We start from the raw sequence: 20,470 nt of genomic DNA on the forward strand, positions 1-20,470 counted from the left end.
AAGCCTTGCAGAGACAATTAAGTATATAACAGTTAAGTATATGAACCATAACTTTTTGCTGGCATGGTCTGAAGATGATCTGAATCGAATTTGATGAAAATCGGGCCAACGAAGGAGAAGGGAAAAAAATAATGTTTTCAACGAAATTCAAAATGGCAGACAGCAAGTTCGATTGACCATGGCATCAATGGTATCGTTGTTCTCGGCATGACTCACGGAATCTATCAAGTCCAGTGTCATTACAATAGGCCAGTGGTTCTCAACCAGGGAGAGATCGGAAACGGGGCGCAAAACACAGACAGGGCATCATTTTGGTACTCTGTGTATTTTATTGCTTTTCAAATAGGATGTGCATAAATGGAAAATACCCAAGTTATTGGAAACTGCCTTGAGTTATGTTAGCTAAGTTTTATTTGAATAATTCCCATTATTATCAACAGCAAGGTTGTTCACACTAACTGATGTGTAAGTTTCAAACATTTACAGTGTGCATTCATTTGGACTGTTATTATGTCCTGTGTAGTTTGTTTTAATGAAACAGTCATTTGATCATAAATGCTTGTGAATGACAGATAGATTAGACAGATAGGTGTATGATAGATAGGTAGATTAGACAAATGGGTGGATGACAGATAGATTAGACAGATAGGTGGATGGGTAGATAGATAGAAAGATAGATAAGCACAGGATAATTATGTAATGATACTGCAGATATAACAAAGCTGTTTTTTTCTATTTATTATTATAATTTTTATTTAATTAAAAATATCAGGAAGCATACCCATTCACACTCCAACCCCTCCAATATTCAAACCAAATCTACACCCATGACAGGACATTATGGATGTGAGTTTAACAGCTGTACTGAGCTGCACGCTGGCAAAGCCAACTGTGTGGGGATTTAAAAAAAAAAAGTGAACATAGTATTGAGAAATGTGTGTAAGTAATTGTAAAAACTGGGAAATGATCAGTTTAAAGAAATCTGCACATTGTGTAGTATTACTCTCTGCAAGTGGTCTTTATTTTCAGATGTAGTTGTAACATGGTGTCTAACCACAGCTGTCTAACTACAAGTAGCTCTCTGGGATTTAAAAGAAAAAATACACACACGATCACAAGATAGTGTAACACACACAGTAGTGTCACGTCTCGAGACATAACGAAGATAGGGACGGATACAAGTGCAGTTTGACAGTTTTATTGATGACAGACACAGGCAGGTAAATCCGAATCGTAATCCACAAACGTGATCCAGAAACATGCAAAGGTCAGGCGATCGGCAAACAGACATAAACGGGGCAAAGCAGGAAACAATGTCGTGGTCACGGAAAACAGGGTCGAGATACAAAACATGAAACATAAGCTATGACTACTAACTGGGAGCGGAGAAACCAGCGTGACTTAAACAGACGAATCTCAACATGAAATGTGACATGGACAATAACTGTGGTTCACTATGAATCTTATCTTATCTTATCTTATCTATATCTATATCTAACGTAAGTATCTATACTAATCTAATATTCTGCCCCGTGTGCTGGGAGGCGCGCGGTATATATACAAACATAATCAGCGTCTTAATTGCTGACGGCTGACAGCACTTCAGACACACGTGAAATAACAGCCAATGAAAGAACAGGGAGGAAACATAACAAAAGCACGTGTCCAAATGTCACGGTTGTCAACAAAGGAAAAGTAGGTGCTCGCGCACCTTGCTCGTGCACGCGCGCTCACATGCTCCACAGCGCGCTGCATAAAGGGGAAACCGTGACAAGTAGTTAGGAACTGGGCTGAGAAACAAGAGATTAGGGATTAAACGTACCGAAACATAAGTATTTTTCTTAAAATGTAATTGTGAAATGTTGTACTTCATATTGTATTCAGTAGATTGTGAGTTTTTGTATGTTTGTTTCTGTAGGCTGTTCTCTCTCTGCTGATATTCCGACAGAAGTCACAGGACACACAGGTGGTTCAGTGCTGTTCCCCTGCTCCTGCTCTGACCTGCACACCAAACCTCAGATATTCACCTGGTGGACCTTCAGAACAGGACGTGCGACAGAAGTGTTAAATGATGAACACTACCGTGGCAGACTTCAGCTGTTTAATCACATTTCTCCTGCTAATCTGTCTCTGTTCATATCTGACCTGAGAGAAGAGGATGCGGTAGACTACAGGTGCAGCGCTGAGAAGGACCACAGAGACATCAAGCTTCATGTTAAAGGTAAAATATTTAAATACACAATAAAAGTTGATATTCAGTGAAAACAGACTTGATCAGTGTTCAAATGAATTATAGTTAAATATGTAACAAAAAAGTTTACTCCATTTACCATAACTGAGGATTTTACTCTAACGAGTCATATTGTGACAAAATATAAATCAAGTTATAAATAATAGTAAATACTTTTTATGGATATCAGACTGGCCTGAAACTTTGGATTGGTATCTGATTGGATTTGACATATTTCCCAGTCTAATCTGTGATTTATTTTGGTAACACTGTAGTGTTTATAGAGCTACATTACACCAGTATAATTCCTTCATTACAACTGGCATAAGCTTTCATAAACATTTATAGAAGCTTCAAAAGTTGTTTGTTGTTTTTATCAAAAAGTTTGTATCTGATACATAGAATTTATATGATAATGTGACATGACATTAAAATCAATCTCATTCTAATTTAAAATCAGAGAAATAATACATAACTCTGTTTTACAGTGCAGTGATGGTCACCATCAAATCCTTCACTGTGTAACATAAAGCAAGTTTTCATGTCACCGTTTAGACCAATTTCCACGTTTGAGACACGTTACAGAAATGTCACCTTTGTCCATTTCTACACAATTTTACCCTCATGCATAAAACTATTAGCCACCGCATTACCGTTATGTGACACAGACAGACCAGAAGGAGACTGAGCTACAAACTGAGTTGTTCTAATGATCTAAAGTAAGTCATTACACAACCTTACCTCAACAGAAATCTATATCACTACACAAGGTCTTCTCTCGACTTGACATTTACATTGAGAAATGCAGTCTTTATATCAGCTGACACTTATTGGAATACGTTTTAATAATATCTTAATAGTGTTTTACCTTTATTTTTAAAGAAGAGAAAATGTATCTGTTGAAGGTAAATTTTTTCATCAATGGCTGTGAACAAGCTTGACTATTTTTTGTTGTTCTTTAACTATTTAGTATTTGGCTATTAGATTATGAGTTCACGTCAGGGAAAGATCGCCGGCAGGCAGACACTACTCGAACAAACACATGAAGCGGACAAGATGGGGGAGTCTCTCACCGCCATGATTGCTTCAGCTATGGAGAAGTTACAGTTGTTTACTGAAGCACAGTTTAAAACCCTGCAAGACAGATTAGATAACATTCAGAAGGAGCTGTCCGGCTGTTACCATTTTAAGAAAAAAAATAAGGTAATTTTTCATTTGATGGCCACAAGTCATCTCAAAAAAGTAGGGACAGGGGCATGATTGGGTATATTAAGAGTATATTAGAGAGGCAGAGTCTTTCTGAGTCTTTCAGAAGTAAAGATGTGCAGAGGTTCACCTCTGTGTGCGAAAAACTGCGTCTACAATTTGTGGAACAATTTCACAATAATGTTCCTCAATGTAAAATTGTGAAGACTATGAATATCTCATCATCTACAGTACATAATATCATCAAAAGATTCTGAGAATCTGGAGAAATCTCTGTGCGCAAGGGACAAGGGTGAAAGTCGATATTGCATGCCCGTGATCTTCGTCCCTCAGGCGAATCGAGATTTGAAATTCTTTTTGGAAACCATGGACACCGTGTCCTCTAAACTAAAGAGGACTAAATAGGAGAGGGACCATCCCGCTTTTTATAAGCACTCGGTTCAAAAGCCTGCATCTCTGATGGTTTGGGGGTGCATTAGTGCCTATGGAATGGGCAGCTTGCACATCTGGAAAGGCACCATCAGTGCTGAAAGGTATATACAGGTTTTAGAGCAACATAGGCTTCCATTAAGATTCCATCCCATCTTTATTTCTGTGAGACTCTGCCTCTCTAAGATACTCTTTTTATTCCCAATCATGTTACTGACCTGTTGTCAATTAACCTAATTAGTTGCAAAATGTTCCTCCAGCTGTTTCTTTTTAGTAACACTTACTTTTCCAGCCTTTAGTTTCCCGTACCAACTTTTTTGAGACGTGTTGCGGCCATCAAATTCAAAATGACCTTATTTTTTCCTTAAAACGGTACATTTCCGACAAAAACGGTACAGTTTAAACATTTGATATGTTTTCTATGTTCTATTGTGAATAACATATGGGTTTATGAGATTTGCAAATCATTGCATTCTGTTTTTATTTACATTTTATACAATTTATTGGAATTGTGGTTATAATACTAATTTGGATGTTTTTATGGAGACATTGGGTCAGTTGTTAGTGTGAAGGAAAATGTTATTAGCCATATATCGATGGCCTGTTTGACAAACTATTCTTTGTGTTTGTTATTAATATGTTAACAGTGGGTGGTTTAGTGGCTAGGACATTCGCCTCACACCTCCAAGGTTGGGGGTTCGATTCCCGCCCTGTATGTGTGGAGTTTGGATGTTCTCCCCCTGCTGCGGGGGGTTTCCTCCGGGTACTCCGGCTTCCTCTCCCAGTCCAAAGACATGCATGGTAGGCTGATTGGCATGTCCAAAGTGCCCGTAGTGTATGAATGGGTGTAGTGTATGAATGGTGTTAATATGTGTGTAAATGTGTATGTGATGGTGCACCCTCTCCAGGGTGTACCCCGCCTTGTGCCCCATGCTCCCTGGGAGAGGCTCCAGGTTCCCCCCAACCATGAAGGATAAGTGGTATAGAGGATGGATGGATGTTAAAAATGGGTGGGACAAAGGTGTATGCTATAGTGTCTGCCACCTTTCTCTGGGTCCCGTTGTCCAACAGATGGTTATTGGTTCACCCATGGGGTTTTGTTCTGTTCTTCTCTTCCATATGTTTTCTTAGCTTTGTGGTAAGTTGGGTGTCTGTGGATATTGTGACGATCATGGTGGGTGGGTATTTCTCCCTCTGTAGTATTATGTGTCATTTGAAGGTTCAGTTTATTGTTTTATGCTTCCTCGACTGTTTGTTTATATTACGTTTGCAGTCATAACATATGGCAACAGAAACTCCTCATATAATCATCTGGAATGTGAACAGATTGAATGGTCACATTAAGTGAGCTGCCTGTCTTAATTATTTGCATAGACAGCACGTTGACCTGGCACTTAATCAAGAGTCGCGTTTGAGGAAATCAGACGTCCAGAGGTTCTCTAATAAATTTTATTATGTTGCTGCATCAACTTAATCAGACAGTAAATTTCGGGGTTCATTTGTCGTGTTGAAGGCTTTCTTTTAACATCTTGGAAAGATATAGCTGTGAGCATGGTAGTGTATCATTCATAAAAGCATATTATTTCCATTTACACTCTGAATGAAATTGTTTTCCTGTTTTAACTACTTAACTTCACTGCGAATCCGGGATTGTTTCCTAATCATCGGTGCTGATATGAACACAGTAGCTGATGCATGCCTTGATCGCTCCTGATTGCATAATCATTTAACACAGTCTTTATTGACTACTGCTCTGTAGATTTATGTCCGATTTTAGAGTAATTGATGTATATCGCACTCTTCATCCCACTATGAGGCAGTACACCTTCTATTCTTACACACATGAAAGTTACTCTAGACTGGATTATATTCTCATATCTTCTGCTTCATATTCAGAAATACACAGTGTTGTAATTATGTCCTCTATATCTGACCACAGTGTAGTCTCAGCTAAAATCTCTTTTGTGTCTGTACCAATCAAGGCTGCATTTTAACAATACACTGTGGTTTATAGAGGTGAATACCGGTTCAGGGGATAATCCTCGTTTTCTCTGGGATGCTGTAAAGCGTTGCAGACGGGATTCTTCTACCTCATTTGCATCTCACCTAAATAAAACTAGATTAAACGCAATATGTACTCTTGAGACAAAATTAAAGAGGCTAGAGTGTCTTCAACAGAGTTCATATTCTGAGAATGTCCAGTAAAGAAATAATAGTGACACATGTAGAACTCAGTCAGAGGCCGACTTACCATTAGGCAAACGTTGGCAATTGCTACCAAGGGCCCCCAAAACACTGCATAAACTTGTACTTAAGAAAGTTTTATTTTTACTTTTCTCTAATTAATTATGTTTTTCTAAAAATCCATACACTCTAATGCCATCAGAATGCTGAATTTATGAGTGTATCAACGCTCGTGCATACACCGGCGACGTCACGTGTAGTGTACAGACAGAGTAAAAATGAAGTGAAGCAGCGCTGCTGAAAAAAGGAGAGAGTGGGAGGAAAGCAAAAAGTTTTTATCAAAGCCTGTAAAGTCTTTTAAATTAACAGATTTTGCCTTTTGTGTGAAGACAAGGCTCTAGCATTACAGCCAAAGAACAGCAAGGCTGGGACAGGCAGCAGGGTTCATTCTCTCTCTCTCTCTCTCTCTCTCTCTCTCTCTCTCTCTCTCTCACTTTCTCTCTCTCTCACTCTCTCTCTCTATCTCTCTGTTTGTCTCTCTCTCTGTCTCTGTCTCTCTCACTCTCTCTCTCTATCTCTGTCTCTGTCTCTCTCTCTCTCTCTCTCTCTCTCTCTCCCCATATGAAGCTGAACTCTGCAGACATGATCATATGTGAGTTTAATGTCACATGATGATAGTGTGCCATTCAGATGTGGATACATGTTCAGTGCTACTTCAAATAAATATTACCACAATTTAGAAAAAATAAGAATATTTGAATAAACTGCTGTTCTACTGTAGCATACAGCAACTTACTGTTTGCTCTTGGTTAGTGGTCATAGTGAAATAGACTTATTTATTAATATAGGCCTAATATCAAGATTAATTTCATAATGTTAATATTAGAAAATAAAATGCATTATTATTATTATTATTATTATTATTATTATTATTATTATTATTATTATTATTATGTTATATTATAGTAGTGATAGTAGTAGTAGTAGTAGTGGTCTATTTTTGGGGTGTTAAATGATTAGATGTGGATTCATGTTAGTGCTAAAATAAAAAGTTTCAGTCCTGATTGAGGAGTTGTACAGCTGAGTGGGGCAGCTCTCCTACACTGCACCCAGATGATGCCCCCTGACTAGCTAACATGCTGTCTTGATTGTTTTATATTCTTTGTCACACTGTTCTTCTGTTTCTGTTTGCCTATTTTTACAAATATGACTTGATATCTGTTCAGTGCTACTTCATATAAATATGCTTAAATAGCATTTATGTTTCTGTATTGTTATATTTTTATGCTAGTAACTGGTGTTAAAAATTGGTCTAACCATCAACGAACCGGGGTGTTATGATGTGGCATGTTGTGGGCCGGGTGTGGTGGTCCGCTAAGGGCCAGAAACTCCAGGGCCACTTTTTGGTCCCAGTTCACCCCTGATTATTGCTATTAATGCTGAATAACAACATGTGCTGAAAATGTAAATGTCTTTGTTAAAACACTGAAATGAGGGCCCCATTTCTACATTTTGCCTAGGGTCCCTAAATCACTAAATCTGCCTTTGAACTCAATTCTTTGTTACACCATAGAGCTGAGTTTCTGATGCAAAAAATGAGGAGAATCTATTACTTCAATGGAGCTAAGCCATGTCATCTCCTAGCTCTTAGGCTGAAGAACAGTGAAAAATATTCAAATATTATGGGAATTCAAACTCCCAATGGCTTGATAAGTGAACCCAAAGGAATGAATACAGAATTTAAATCTTCTTATTAGAAATTATGTCAATCTGATTTGGCTTTTTGTGAGATGGCATGTAATGACTTTCTTCAGGCTCTCACTCTTCCGTATCTATCTGATGATGATAGATAGAATGTGCACTTCTGAATGTTCCAATTTCATTAGAAGAATTAAAGGTAGCTCTTATAGCCATGAAGAAGGGGAATCACTCTATTCGAGAGAGTTCTTTCAATTATAGTGCTAGTATGGTCATTATTACTCTGCTACCTAAGCCTGACAAGGAATTGACTCAATGTTGGAATCACAGACCACTGTCTCTTTTAAATAGTGACATCAACTTCTATGCTAAAGTTCTAGCTTTCCGTTTAGATATCTTTATGACCAAGTTGGTGCACAGTAGTGTTGGGTCGAGTCCACTTTTGTCAAGTTCGAGTTGAGACCAAGTCCTTAACCAATCGAGTCCGAGTCCAAAAGGAGCCGAGCTAGACTTAAGTCCGAGTCCTTAATGGCCGGGTCTGAGTCGAGTCCGGCCGAGTCCAGAAAGTAATTAAATTGAAAAAATATTTGAAATTGCAATTCTCAACACTGAACTGTTAAATTAATATTTAAATCTTCACAAACCAATGGCAACATAAATGTAACAAAAATAGAGCTCTCCCAAGACCTTCACAACCTTATTGTTGCAAAACATATTGATGGAAACAGATACAGACATATTTCAAAACTTCTGGAGTCTTTCAGTAAGCACCATAGGGGCCATTATCCACAAGTGGAAGCAGCATCACTCCGTCATCAACCGGCCATGCACAGGAGCTCCTTACAAGGTTTCTGACCAGAAGAATCAACAGAAGAGTAGCCCAAGAGCTAAGAACCACTCGGAAAGAGCTCCAGAAACACTTGGCGGCAGCAGGTACCATCGTCACAGAGAAAACAATAGGCTATGCCACAACACACCACAAGACACCATTACTAAAGAAAAGGCATGTTGAAGCTTGGTTAAAGTTTGCTACAACTCATTTGGACAAGCCTATGAAATACTGGGAGAGTGTAGTCTGGGCAGATGAGAGCAAAAATGTACTTTTTGGCTGTCATACTACACACCATGTTTGGAGAGGAAATGGCACTGCACATCACCCTAAAAACACTACACCAACAGTGAAGTTTGGAGGTGGAAGCATCATGGTGTGGGGCTGTTTTTCATCGCATGGTACTGGCAGACTTCATATAATTGAAGGAACGATGAATGGAGCCCTTTACCGGGAGATTCTTGAGCAGAATGATGAAGATGAGACGTGGGTGGAGCTTTCAGCAGGACAACGATCCAAAGCATACAGCAAAGGAAACTCTCAATTGGTTTCAGTGAAAACAAAACAAGGTGTTAGAATGGCCCAGTCAATCACCTGACTCGAATCCAGTTGAACAAGATTTAAAGACAATATGTTTAGAAGAATGGTCCAAAAATCACACCTGAATACTGCGACCCATTAATTTCTGCATACAGGAAGCGTCTTGAAGCGTCCACTAAGTATTAAATCCATTTCAGTTAGCGTGTTCAATACTTTTTTCCTGCATCATTCCACTTTATTACACATAACTTTATTTATGGACTTGGATTTATGTTTGGATTTCTTTATATTTCTGAATTTCTTGAGTTAATAATGATGTCTGGTGAAAATTTCATGTGAATCGCCTCATTGGAAATATATTTACTGAAAACGTTCAAGACTTCTTTCCCCCCACTGTGTGTGTGTGAGGAGATTACATGGACCGTGGGTAGGTGGGGTGGAATTTAAAAAGGGTATCGTTGTACATTAACAATGTTTCCAATAGAAAAAAAAGAAACTTCAACAAGCTCCAGGAAAACAGACACAACACCTCCATCAGAACCGCCTCAGAGTAAAACAACAAACTCTCCACCTGCATCATCCTCAACAACCCTGGAACAAGGTAAACAGCAAACACAGCAGCAAGGCTTTCAGTGCCAAAATTTTTAATCAGCAATGAAACAACACATCTTTTATTACATTTATTTACTGAATTATATCTCTGACAATGTCTGGATCTATAATAACTCATATTGTCATGACTTCCCCTCGAGCTAGCGCTGTAGCACGCAGCGTGTTCGGAAACCCGAAGCGCGAGCCGATGCATGAGCTCTTAGCGAACGCACACTTTTGGGGCTTTTGGGGCTAGAAAGTCTTAGCTGAAATCTGGGCCCCCTACAAGACCACATTCTTACCCAGGTCAAACATCTGGGGGTGATCTTCGATTCGGAAGTACAGTTTGACAAACAAATTCTGTTGTCAGAGCTAGTTTTCCAGCTTAGGGGACTTTTGCAAGTTAAAATATTTTCTCAAATTTAAAGATCGTGAGACTGTTATTCACACTTTTATTTCATTAAGGCTTGATTACTGCAATGCCCTGTATGCTGGAATTAGCCTGTCTTCAATCTTGCGCTTGCAACTTGTACAGAACGCTGCAGCTCGCTTTTTGACTGGGACCAAAAAGAGAGAGTACGTAAGACCCATCTTAGCCTCACTCCTATTGTTTGTTTTTAAAGTCTTGCATGGTCTCGCCCCATATATATTTCAGATCTCCTCAGCTTTCGCTCTTCCACACGTTCGCTCAGATCCTCCTCTCAGTTGTTACTGACCATTCCAAACTCACGATTACAAACCAAAGGCGATAGGGCCTTTTCTGTAATGGCACTGATGCTTTGGAATAGCTTGCCCCTCTCTACCAGATCTTCCCCTACAATAAATTTATTTTAATCACCCTTTATATTAAACTTATTTCTTCACGCAGGCTTATCTATAATCTGCCCTGTCTAGCTGCTTATTCTCTGGTCTTAGTTATATCTGGTTTGTTTTCTTATAGTAATTATTTATTTATATATTTATGTTAATGATATTTTATGTTCTATTTTAATGTATTCCTTATTATGCATGATCTGCAGCACGTAGTTCAACATTTGTGTTGTTTTAAATGTGCTATATAAATTAATTTGACTTTGAATCATATAAAGTGTAATAGAAAAGTTCTTTTCCTGTAACTTGTAACTGTCACGTCTTCATTCTGGTCTTAGCTGTAAATAGATGCGTGTGAATTTCACACCTTTTTCTGCTGTCTCTCTGTCAGTGACCATCTTCACTTCCTGCATTACGAATAAACAAACAAACAATTATCTGCTTGTTGCATGTACCAATTCTCAAATTATCCCAAAACGTATTTTCCATATGAACTAATAATATGGAAATTTAATTGAATAATTTAATTTCCATATTCATTAATAATCATTCATTCTTATTAATACAGTACATGTTTTCATTAATGACTGTGAGCATGCTTCACTCCAGTGTCATGTGCCATATTACTAACAGTGATAAAAACAGTCATTAGTTTTAATAAGTTTTGTCTTTTCTGTAGGAAGAAGAGAAACTTCAACACACTCGAGGAAAACAGACACAACACCTCCATCAGAACCGCCTCAGAGTAAACCAACAAACTCTCCACCTGCATCATCCTCAACAACACTGGAACAAGATAAACAGCAAACACACAGCAGCCTCCCTCTAGGTGCCAAAACTTTTCATCAGCAATGGAAAAAACACATCTGTATTATTACATTTATTAACATTTTGTTGTGTTTTATTGCACAGTTTTCGGCATTCTGGTGGTTTTACTGCTGGTGATACCCGGAGTAGTGGCATTTATTTGTTGGAAACGCAAAGGTACGACACACACACACAGACACACACACACACACACACACACACACACACACACACACACACACACACACACACACAACAGATTCTGAGATTGATGAACTGAAACCTGTAGAAGCAGCAGTACTTCTGTAAGTGTCTCTGGATAAGGAAAATGAAATTGTGTAGTTTCCACTAGAGGTGTGATTTCTGAGGTCTTTTCTCTTTAGGAGGAAGATGTGGAGAGAACGTGATTACTGAAGGACGTCCGGACTGTAAGAGAAAGCAGAAGGATCAGGTTAGTGTACATGCAGGCCTGAGCTCAGCTGCATTTTTATTATTATCTTTAATGTCTTTGAATCAGAAGATAAATGGCTGAAAAGGAACTACAAAATTTCATCAAATTCTCCTCGTCCATCAGAGTCCTACTGTATTCTAAATTTAATCTCCATTTAATTCTGCATGGCTTCTCCAGTAACAGTTATAGCAGATTTGTTTCTACCTTTAGAGATTTAGTTGTATTTGTGATACACTGCAGGTAACACACATGAACCACACATGCTTTCACTGAACAGTGAGTTATAGGAAAATATCTTCTGCTGCTTCTATCAGAACCACATGGGCAGTGTTTAGCTCAATGGTTGTGTCATTGGACCTCTCCTTGGAAGGTTGTGAGTTTAAATCCCAGTTCTGCTGCTGCTGCTGGACCCATGAGCAAGGCCCTTAACCCTCAACTCAGATGTATAAAAGCACTCGAAACTGGTGTGTGTGTGTGTGTGTGTGTGTGAGTGTGTGTGTGTTATATGTATAATTTTCATGTTCTGTCTTTCCACAGACTGAACCTGATGTTACTTACTCTACTGTAACCCACATGAACACAGCCGGAGCAGCACGGGTCCAGATCAACGCTGGAGACAAAACTGAATATGCCAGCATTCTAACAATCTAATCCACAGTAAATATCTAGAATAATACTGAATACATGCAGTATATTAAATACACACCATGGGAAGCATGATGAGCATGTTACTGTGACTTTTTTTTATTTGACCATAAATAGCAGATTTAATCATATTTGTGTGCTGATGGATAATCCTGCAAATTCTATTTTTAATGTTTGTGTCATTTATTATCATTTATTATTTTATATAATTTGTTTTTTTATTTACATTTATGACATTTAGCAGACGCCCTTATCCAGAGCGACTTACATTTATCTCATTTAAACAGCTGATCAATTGAAGGTTAAGGGCCTCGCCCAAAAGTCCAACAATGGTAGCTTGGCAGTGCTGCGGCTTGAACTCCTGACCTTCTGATCAGTAATCCAGAGACTTTAACCACTGAGACACCACTTATATGTTCTAGAAATCTTTTGTCATCACCCTGTTTTGCGTAATACGACTGCCGTAGAAGTTCTTGTTTGTGACTGTCGTGGGAAAGTCTCTCTGGACTGAATGTGTGTTTCTAAACTAGTTGTGGTGAAACTGTTGTGAAAACGGTCCTTATAGCATGTTAAAGGGTGCATGATAGTGTGCTTGTTGAGTGTGGAGTATCACACAGCATTCTCTGTGCATGGCATAACTGTCATTAACTTTGAGAAAGAGGAAGTAGCCATTTTCCCATCAGTCCCCACTGCTCTGCCCTGGTCTTGCAGTCCCTCTGACATGCTGAGTGTCTCACAGTGGCTCTGAAGTACCATGAGAACGCTAGTTATGCATGAAACTGTGGTTTTATAAACTGCTAATACTTGTCAGAGGCGTGTGTATGACCTTGCAACAAAGTCATAAAGTGACATGATTGTAATTTAGCATCCTGCATAATATCTTAAAGAGGGGCCTTAAAGGACTCTAGCACATGTGAGGAGGGGAATTGCTGTTACACCTGCTGTCAGTCCTTAATAATGTCTGCCACTTGTCAGAGTGCATGAATCGTGCATGAACCGCTGACATGAACCAATCCTGTGGTTGCACGGTATAGATTACATCTGACACCCTTAGCAGTCAGTCTTTTAGCACAGAGCAAATCTCACATTGCCTGGAACATAGCATCCTCTTTTCCATAAAGAGAAGAAGAGAAGGAAACTTATGGACTATGGCTTATAAACAACATGGTGCAGCTATAGGGTTAATTAATTTATTTATTAATTCCTCTTCAGCAACTGTTTTATCCTGGTCAGTGTTGTCATGGATTCGGACTCTATCCCAGCAACACTGGGCACAAGGTGGGAGAATTCAGATGGGATGCCAGTCCATCTCAGAGCACCATTCACACACATTCACACCCAGGGGCAATCTAACATAGTAAACCTGCATGTTTTTAGACAGTGGGAGGAAACGGCACACACAAACACAAGGAGGACGTGCAAACCTCTGCACAGACATTAACATGATTTCATTTAATGATCTATAAGGATCTTGTTGACTGCACAATCATGTCTACACTCTTATTTTCTGTTTATGTCATATTCTAAGTCTTCCAGGCATCTCACCAGGTCTAAACATTTTTTTCTGTTTTCTTTACGTTAAGTTTCTTGCTCTTCTTGGTTTTGCTTGTGCACACACTTCTTAAATAATATAATATTTGCATCATTTGAAAATATATTAAAGCTTTTACTTGAAATATTTGTCAAATTCCTGTAGCTTGTTTGTAGCTTATGTATTTTCATACTATTTGCAGTGATAAAAATAAATACAAAATTACAGTGGAGCATGATATTTGAAAGTTTTATTTTAGCACAATCACATCCCTAATATTTTCACATAAATAAATACATTTGAAGCACAGAATTTTATCAGACTCATAACGGATTAAAATGATTAAACCAACAGCCTCGTATTTCTGGCTGCAATAATTACTACACACCACCAGATGTCGCGCGGTCTAAGTTTTCAATGCTCCAACACTTCAGCTCAATCAGGAAGAAGTATCAAGAATTTTTTTTTTATTAGTTCACCATTTTGTGAAATCTTATATATACATGGAAAAAGTTTGATTGAAATGTAACTTCTTTAAAGATTTGTAACTAATATGCAATTTTTTAAAACTCATTTGTTAGAAGAGGAGGACTTTATGAAAGACATGTTCTGCTTGCTGTAAATAAAGGATCAAAATTGCTCTTATAACAAACTAGGCTGGATAACATTCATATGAGAAAAGCTGGGAGAGAAAACTATGTTTTGATTCAATCAAACTTTTTATCCCTCAGATAAATAACATCGTTTGTAGACAATGGGTTTGTTCTGTTTCTTGACTTTCACGAAGCTCCTGATAAAACAGAGCATCAGTTTATGGTTACAGCACTTACGCTAGATTATTTAAACTTTATATTATAACACAAATGGTTGCATTTCTTTATTACAAGGATCCTCACATCTTTTGAAATCAGTGGAGGTATTAAACAATGCTGCCCAGTATAGTTAAAGCCATTCCACTAGTACTTTTAATAATGGTGAAAATTGTTCAATTCTACAACTGCCTTAACATTACACTCGTCATACATGTATGTGAAATTCTGGAAACATCGTCTCAAACAGCTCATTAAAGAAGTATGTTTGGTGAAGTTTTGCATCCTGTATCAGGTAAAAGAAACTTAATTTTGGATTTATTTCCTGAAATTGAATGTAGGAAGTGTCAGACAGACTACACTGGCTTTCCTGTTCCCCCAAATGTTTTTTAAAAAATCCTTTTAAAGTCTTAAATAATGTGTATCTTATAAATGATTAGTTAAGAAAGATGTTTAATTTCGACAATAACAGCTGCAGCTTTTGTGAAGAGCATATAGAAACATCTGACCATCTATTCTAAGTGTAGTTTTGTTAAAACATTTCGGGAGGACATACCGTATCTAAACGCCTAGACGCAAAACAAATAAGACAAAATCATATTGTATTTGGTATGTTAATGGAAGACAAAAAAGTCAAACTTCTTGTTAACAATTTGTTGCTTTTGAGAAAGATTTTGTACAAAAGTTGAAATATATGAAGTCCTGGTTTACATCTTTCAAAAAAGAATGATTTATTTACTTAGAATCACTCAAAATAATGAAAAAGAAAAAAAGTTAGATCCTTGTTTCATGAATTATTATTATTATTATTATTATTATTATTATTTTTATTGTTATTGTTATTATTATTATTATTTAGAAGACCCCTATGGTTAAGGGAAGGAAAAAGGTCTTCTTCCTCTTCTTTCTTGGTGCTATGGTGCCTGGTTCGTGGACTTTACACTCTTTGTTGTGAGGATGTTTTGCAATGTTGTTTGAAAATGTTTCATCTTAATTAATCAAAATAATAAATAAATAAATAAATAGAATAAAATAAATTAAAATTGTGAATTCTTGACTGTATAGCGGGATGCAAGGATGACGTCATTTGTTACGCCAACACCCGGAATTGAGTTAGCATTTTAGTACTTCCGGTTTAATCGTCCCGAAGTCAATGGCTTTTTTGAATGAGATTTTTGTTAAAAGCCTGAAATAAGGTCTGAACACAAGCTCAAAATATTCTACGACATAAAATACACCAGTAATACCCTACTCATTATTTTTAAGCTTTTACGTGTATTTGGAAAAGGTGGTTGCTAAATGGGACTACAGACGTTGTCGGGGACATTAAACGTCATCACGCGGAACAGGAAAAAACTTTGCAGATAAACTGGTTCAGGTTTGTTGTGCACAATTCCAAAAAATATGTGGATGAAGATTCATCCACAGAGTAAATCTGTATTACGGAAAATGTTTTTAAATCAAGTTTGGAAAAGTTGTCGGAAGCTTGGTGATGGGGTCGTTGAAGTCGAGCGACTGTGGTGTAGTTCGTTTATTGCATACGGTTAGCATTGTATTTCTGGAGATTGTATTTAGGCTTCAAACTTCACAAAAGTTGTTTATTTGTGAAAATTATCTTGATGGACAAAACGTGTTAGTATTGTTCACTTTTGTTGATCACAGAGCTTTTTTTTTGTTTTGCGATAATCCAAAAGCCTATGGGAAAATCCTATTAGGTTTTTGTCGCGGGAACCAGTGTGATGCTAACTTCCGGATTCCGGTACAAACAACATCATCCCTGCGCCCTGTGAACTCAACTGATAACAACCTGCTCGCGAAATAAATAAATAAATAATGCATCCAATCACAATCCTGTGTGTTTCACCATCAGAGCAAAACTAGCCAATCTAAAGCCTCCATGCTTCATACGTGATATCAGAGTTACCCAATCACAATCTTGAATACGAGAGCGGTTATTTACATTTCTACCCATATTCCGATGAATCCCGCCTCCAGCGCTGTGATTGGTTAACACCGACCCATTTCTGCGCTCCGATTGGCTGTTCGGGTTACATCCTAATCCTAAAGTGGAATAAAAAATAAAAACATGTCTGAATTTGAAGCAGCGAGATACTCTGTCCAGTCTGTCAAACTCCGGCAAGTGACATTTTCTCTCAGTTTAATATCCCAGTGACACAACAAGAGCTTAAAGTTTAAAGGTTTGGTGAAATTATGAGCTCTGTTTGAAGAATTAATGTTAGTTAGACATAATGGCAAAAAAAATTAAAAAATAAAATAAAAATGAAGGCACCGAGTTAGCAACACAGTTAAAATGAGTTAGTAAGGAGTAAGAGGTTAGTAAGGAAGCAAACTAGTGACCTTAGTATTAGTCTAATCTAACTTTCATTCATTCTTAACCCAGATCAAACCTTATAATGATAGAAAGCTGATAAACATGTAGTCCATTCAGGTTTATTCATTCATCCAGAGGACGTTATGCCAATACAGAAAAAAACATCCTAGCAAACTTATAATATTACTTTATAACCTCTATTATTTACCCAACATCTTATTGCTATCAAAAGCTTCCTATTGAAGCTACACATTTTATTTATTAGATACATATAATCACTTTTGTACGTATACCATCCTGAATCTTTATACTGTTTTGCTGTACACAGTTTGTTAGCCACCTTCTTCTTGTCCATCAGTAGAAAGGAACCACCGGTGATCAGAGATGACGGACCACTCACAGCACAGCGGTCACACTCTGTACACTCACTTACCACTTTATTATTTATGATACCTACCTTGTTTGTACACCTGCGTGTACAGTTAGAGAGAGTAGTTTGTGTTGCTGTGGGGTATGTATGGTGTGTATGGGGTAGCACTGCCTCCAGGGTCACTGGTTTGATTCTGAGCTCAGGTTACTGTCTGTGTGGAGTGACGCAGGTTCTTTCCATGTCTGCAGGTTCTCCGGTTTTCCTTCCACCTACTAATAACCTGCAGGATAATATGTAATAATAATAATAATTTACACAGATCATCCTGTTCAAAAGTTTACACCCCCCTGGCTCTTAATGTATCGTGTTGCCTTCTTGAGAATCAGTGAATGCTTGCACCTGATATAATAAGGAAAATATGAGTAAAAATGTGTGTGTATGACTATGTTTGAGCATACCAAACTCTACTGGACTCTATTGTACTTGCATGCACAAACTATTAGATCAAATCAAGATGTGTCCATGTAGGCTAGCGCTTTGCTGTTTTGTGTATGTTTTTGTGCGTGACATCTCAAGGTCAGAAGCAGCAGCAGGACCTCCTCATTGTGCTCGACACCAATGTTCTCCTCAGCCACCTGGACTTTGTGAAGAGGATTAGATCCCATGGACTTGGAGGTAGGAGGACAGTGGTCACATGCTCAAGTATGAGAGATCATTTTAGAGATTGATTTTTTTTTTTTATAACCGATCCCGATTATTTGCATATTTACGTGCCCAATAACGTATATCCAGAACCGATATTTATTTACTGTTTTACTTCTGTTTTTGACACAAAGATAACACCACCACTGAACTGAACAAACCGTTTTATTTATAATAATTTTGTCAATTTCACTTCCTCCTTGCATACAAAATAAAACAACTCTTATTTATACACGAATAAATAAAATGGTCTATAAGTGTGCAAAAAATAAAGTGCACTGTTACTAAAGTGTCTTTTTAAAAAAAATAATAATAATAATTTAAAAAAAAGCTTTGATGAGTTAAACAGATTACATGATTCTGTGAGTTCGTCTCTATTTCCTAAACTACATAGCAAGCGTTTATGTAACACATCTCGTTTGTGCATTAATGGCTGTTATGTTAAATAAAGTTCATCAGTTAATTAAAGCAAGTATACTTTACCTGTGCATGTCGTTGTTGAATCGTCTCCCCTCAGATTTAGTGCTGCAATCACGGTCCTGCTCGCAATCTCAAAACGGCCACAAGATGGCGCCATTTATTAATTCTAAATATTATTCTAAAAAGATCTGAAATTGGAATTACAGATTGTACGACAGATCTTGTTTTTCTCAAGCATCCTAGTCCGCACACTTGTTGGACGAGTAACCAATAAAACTCACCATTATGAGGAGAATTCACTTTGCTTTTAAGCACGTGTATCAGAACTCTTTCAGTGGATGGAATTTGAACTGGAATGAAATGAAGCTCTTGGCCTCTATCTGTGTGATTTGATGCACTCTGCTGATGCCACGTGATTGGCTGATTGCATCCCTGCATGAATGAGCATAAATGTTCCTAATAAAGTGGTCAGTGAGTATGTCTGCGTTAGTACGTGCGTGGGTGGGTGGGTAGGTTGTCAACATCCTCTATAAAGAAGAGTGAAAGATGATATACTTGGAGTTACTTCTCATATCTGCAAATGTAATATTTGACAAATACAAAAAAAAAATCTAGTTATATATTTATTAATTAGAATACTTGGTTCAGGGTGGGTTTTTTTATTTGGTGAGCCTTTCAATGCAGAAAACTGTTTTAGTGTTTAGTGTATTTTTATTTTGCATTTTGGACAGTTTTTCCATCGCTCTAGTACTACAACACGACTACTGTTGATATAAAGAGAAACAAATATGTAAACTTGATCATTCAGATTTAAACAGTATTTGATTTTTGACAGCAAGGAGATCGGGTTTAACTGGTTAAGTAACTCTTTCTGTGCTGCAGCTCTGGGGTTCCCGGCGCTGCTGGTTCCCTGGGTGGTTCTACAAGAGCTGGACTCGTTAAAAAGCAGGAAACTGTCAAAGGCCAGCTGTGGACTACATCTACACCTCCCTGAAGAACCAGGAGCCAGTCCATGCAGCAAGTGTCTCACGCTGCCTGTGAGCTGCTGATTTTGTGTGTTTTGTGGGTTTTTTCATTTGTTCTTTGTATGAATGCTTGCAGCAGCTCACCAGGTGATGGCGCTGTTTGTTAACATAGTTTCAGGCAGGCTGAACGTGGAGGATAATGACGATCTGGTGCTGCAGTGCTGTCTCCAGTACAAGACGTTGTATCCAGGGGGCACTATCATGCTGTGCACGTAAGCCGTACGTTCAAGACTCAGAATTGTTCAGGCATCTTTAGGAGGACATCTTTGGGGGTCACATCTGGAATTGTTTGCTAATCACGCGTTGAACAAAAGACCTTGTTTTTATCTTCTGATTTGCTCACAGTGGCCTGCTGGACACCTTTGGATATTTGAATAGTGCTTTTAACAATAAACAATGTCACAATACACAATAATCTGTTACGAGCATTTACATTTTTAATGAGCGAGAGAGAGGGAGAGTTATTAACTGTTTAATGTTTAATTATTAATGGAATACGTAGAAATAAATAAATAAATAAATAAAATGGTTTTGATTGAGGTATTAACACAACATATCTGGTGTAACTTTAGTAATAATAAGGGACGTCACAAATGTTTTATTTAGCTCTGTTTATGTTTAAATAGCAGCCCTGATATCGGATAGTGCTGTAATAATTCATTATATTCTAAAAAGTCAAACAGTCCTGAAGCATATTATGAAGAAGAGTCCTGGGATAGTCTGATCTAAGTATGAGTGCAGCAGCAGTTCTTAGGTACAAATGTACAAAGGTGAGATTATCCACTGAGATTACCCTGAGGTTTAACTCTAAACTGTTTTTTGGTTCTTTTTTTTTTTTTTTTGACTTTTTCTTTCATCGTT

The 20,470-nt window shown here is 37.7% G+C and overlaps 1 protein-coding gene and 1 long non-coding RNA gene across 2 annotated transcripts; both read left to right on the plus strand.

Moving 5' to 3' along the window:
- Positions 1 to 1,481: 1,481 nt before the first annotated feature.
- Positions 1,482 to 14,147, plus strand: LOC108261473 (uncharacterized). The gene is made up of 6 exons (XR_008398122.1): positions 1,482 to 1,818; positions 1,919 to 2,221; positions 9,601 to 11,346; positions 11,430 to 11,501; positions 11,708 to 11,775; positions 12,313 to 14,147. It is a non-coding gene; the product is annotated as an uncharacterized LOC108261473 (long non-coding RNA).
- Positions 14,148 to 16,144: 1,997 nt separating this feature from the next.
- Positions 16,145 to 20,415, plus strand: LOC124629015 (transcriptional protein SWT1-like). Its single transcript, XM_053686901.1, is given in 4 exon segments — positions 16,145 to 18,137; positions 19,467 to 19,542; positions 19,544 to 19,621; positions 19,732 to 20,415. Coding segments are annotated over 4 exon segments (372 nt in total). The 5' UTR covers positions 16,145 to 18,013; the 3' UTR covers positions 19,826 to 20,415.
- The last annotated feature ends 55 nt before the right edge of the window (positions 20,416 to 20,470 follow it).

This window comes from Ictalurus punctatus, chromosome 2 (genome assembly GCF_001660625.3).
Source record: "Ictalurus punctatus breed USDA103 chromosome 2, Coco_2.0, whole genome shotgun sequence".
Lineage (NCBI taxonomy): Eukaryota > Metazoa > Chordata > Actinopteri > Siluriformes > Ictaluridae > Ictalurus > Ictalurus punctatus.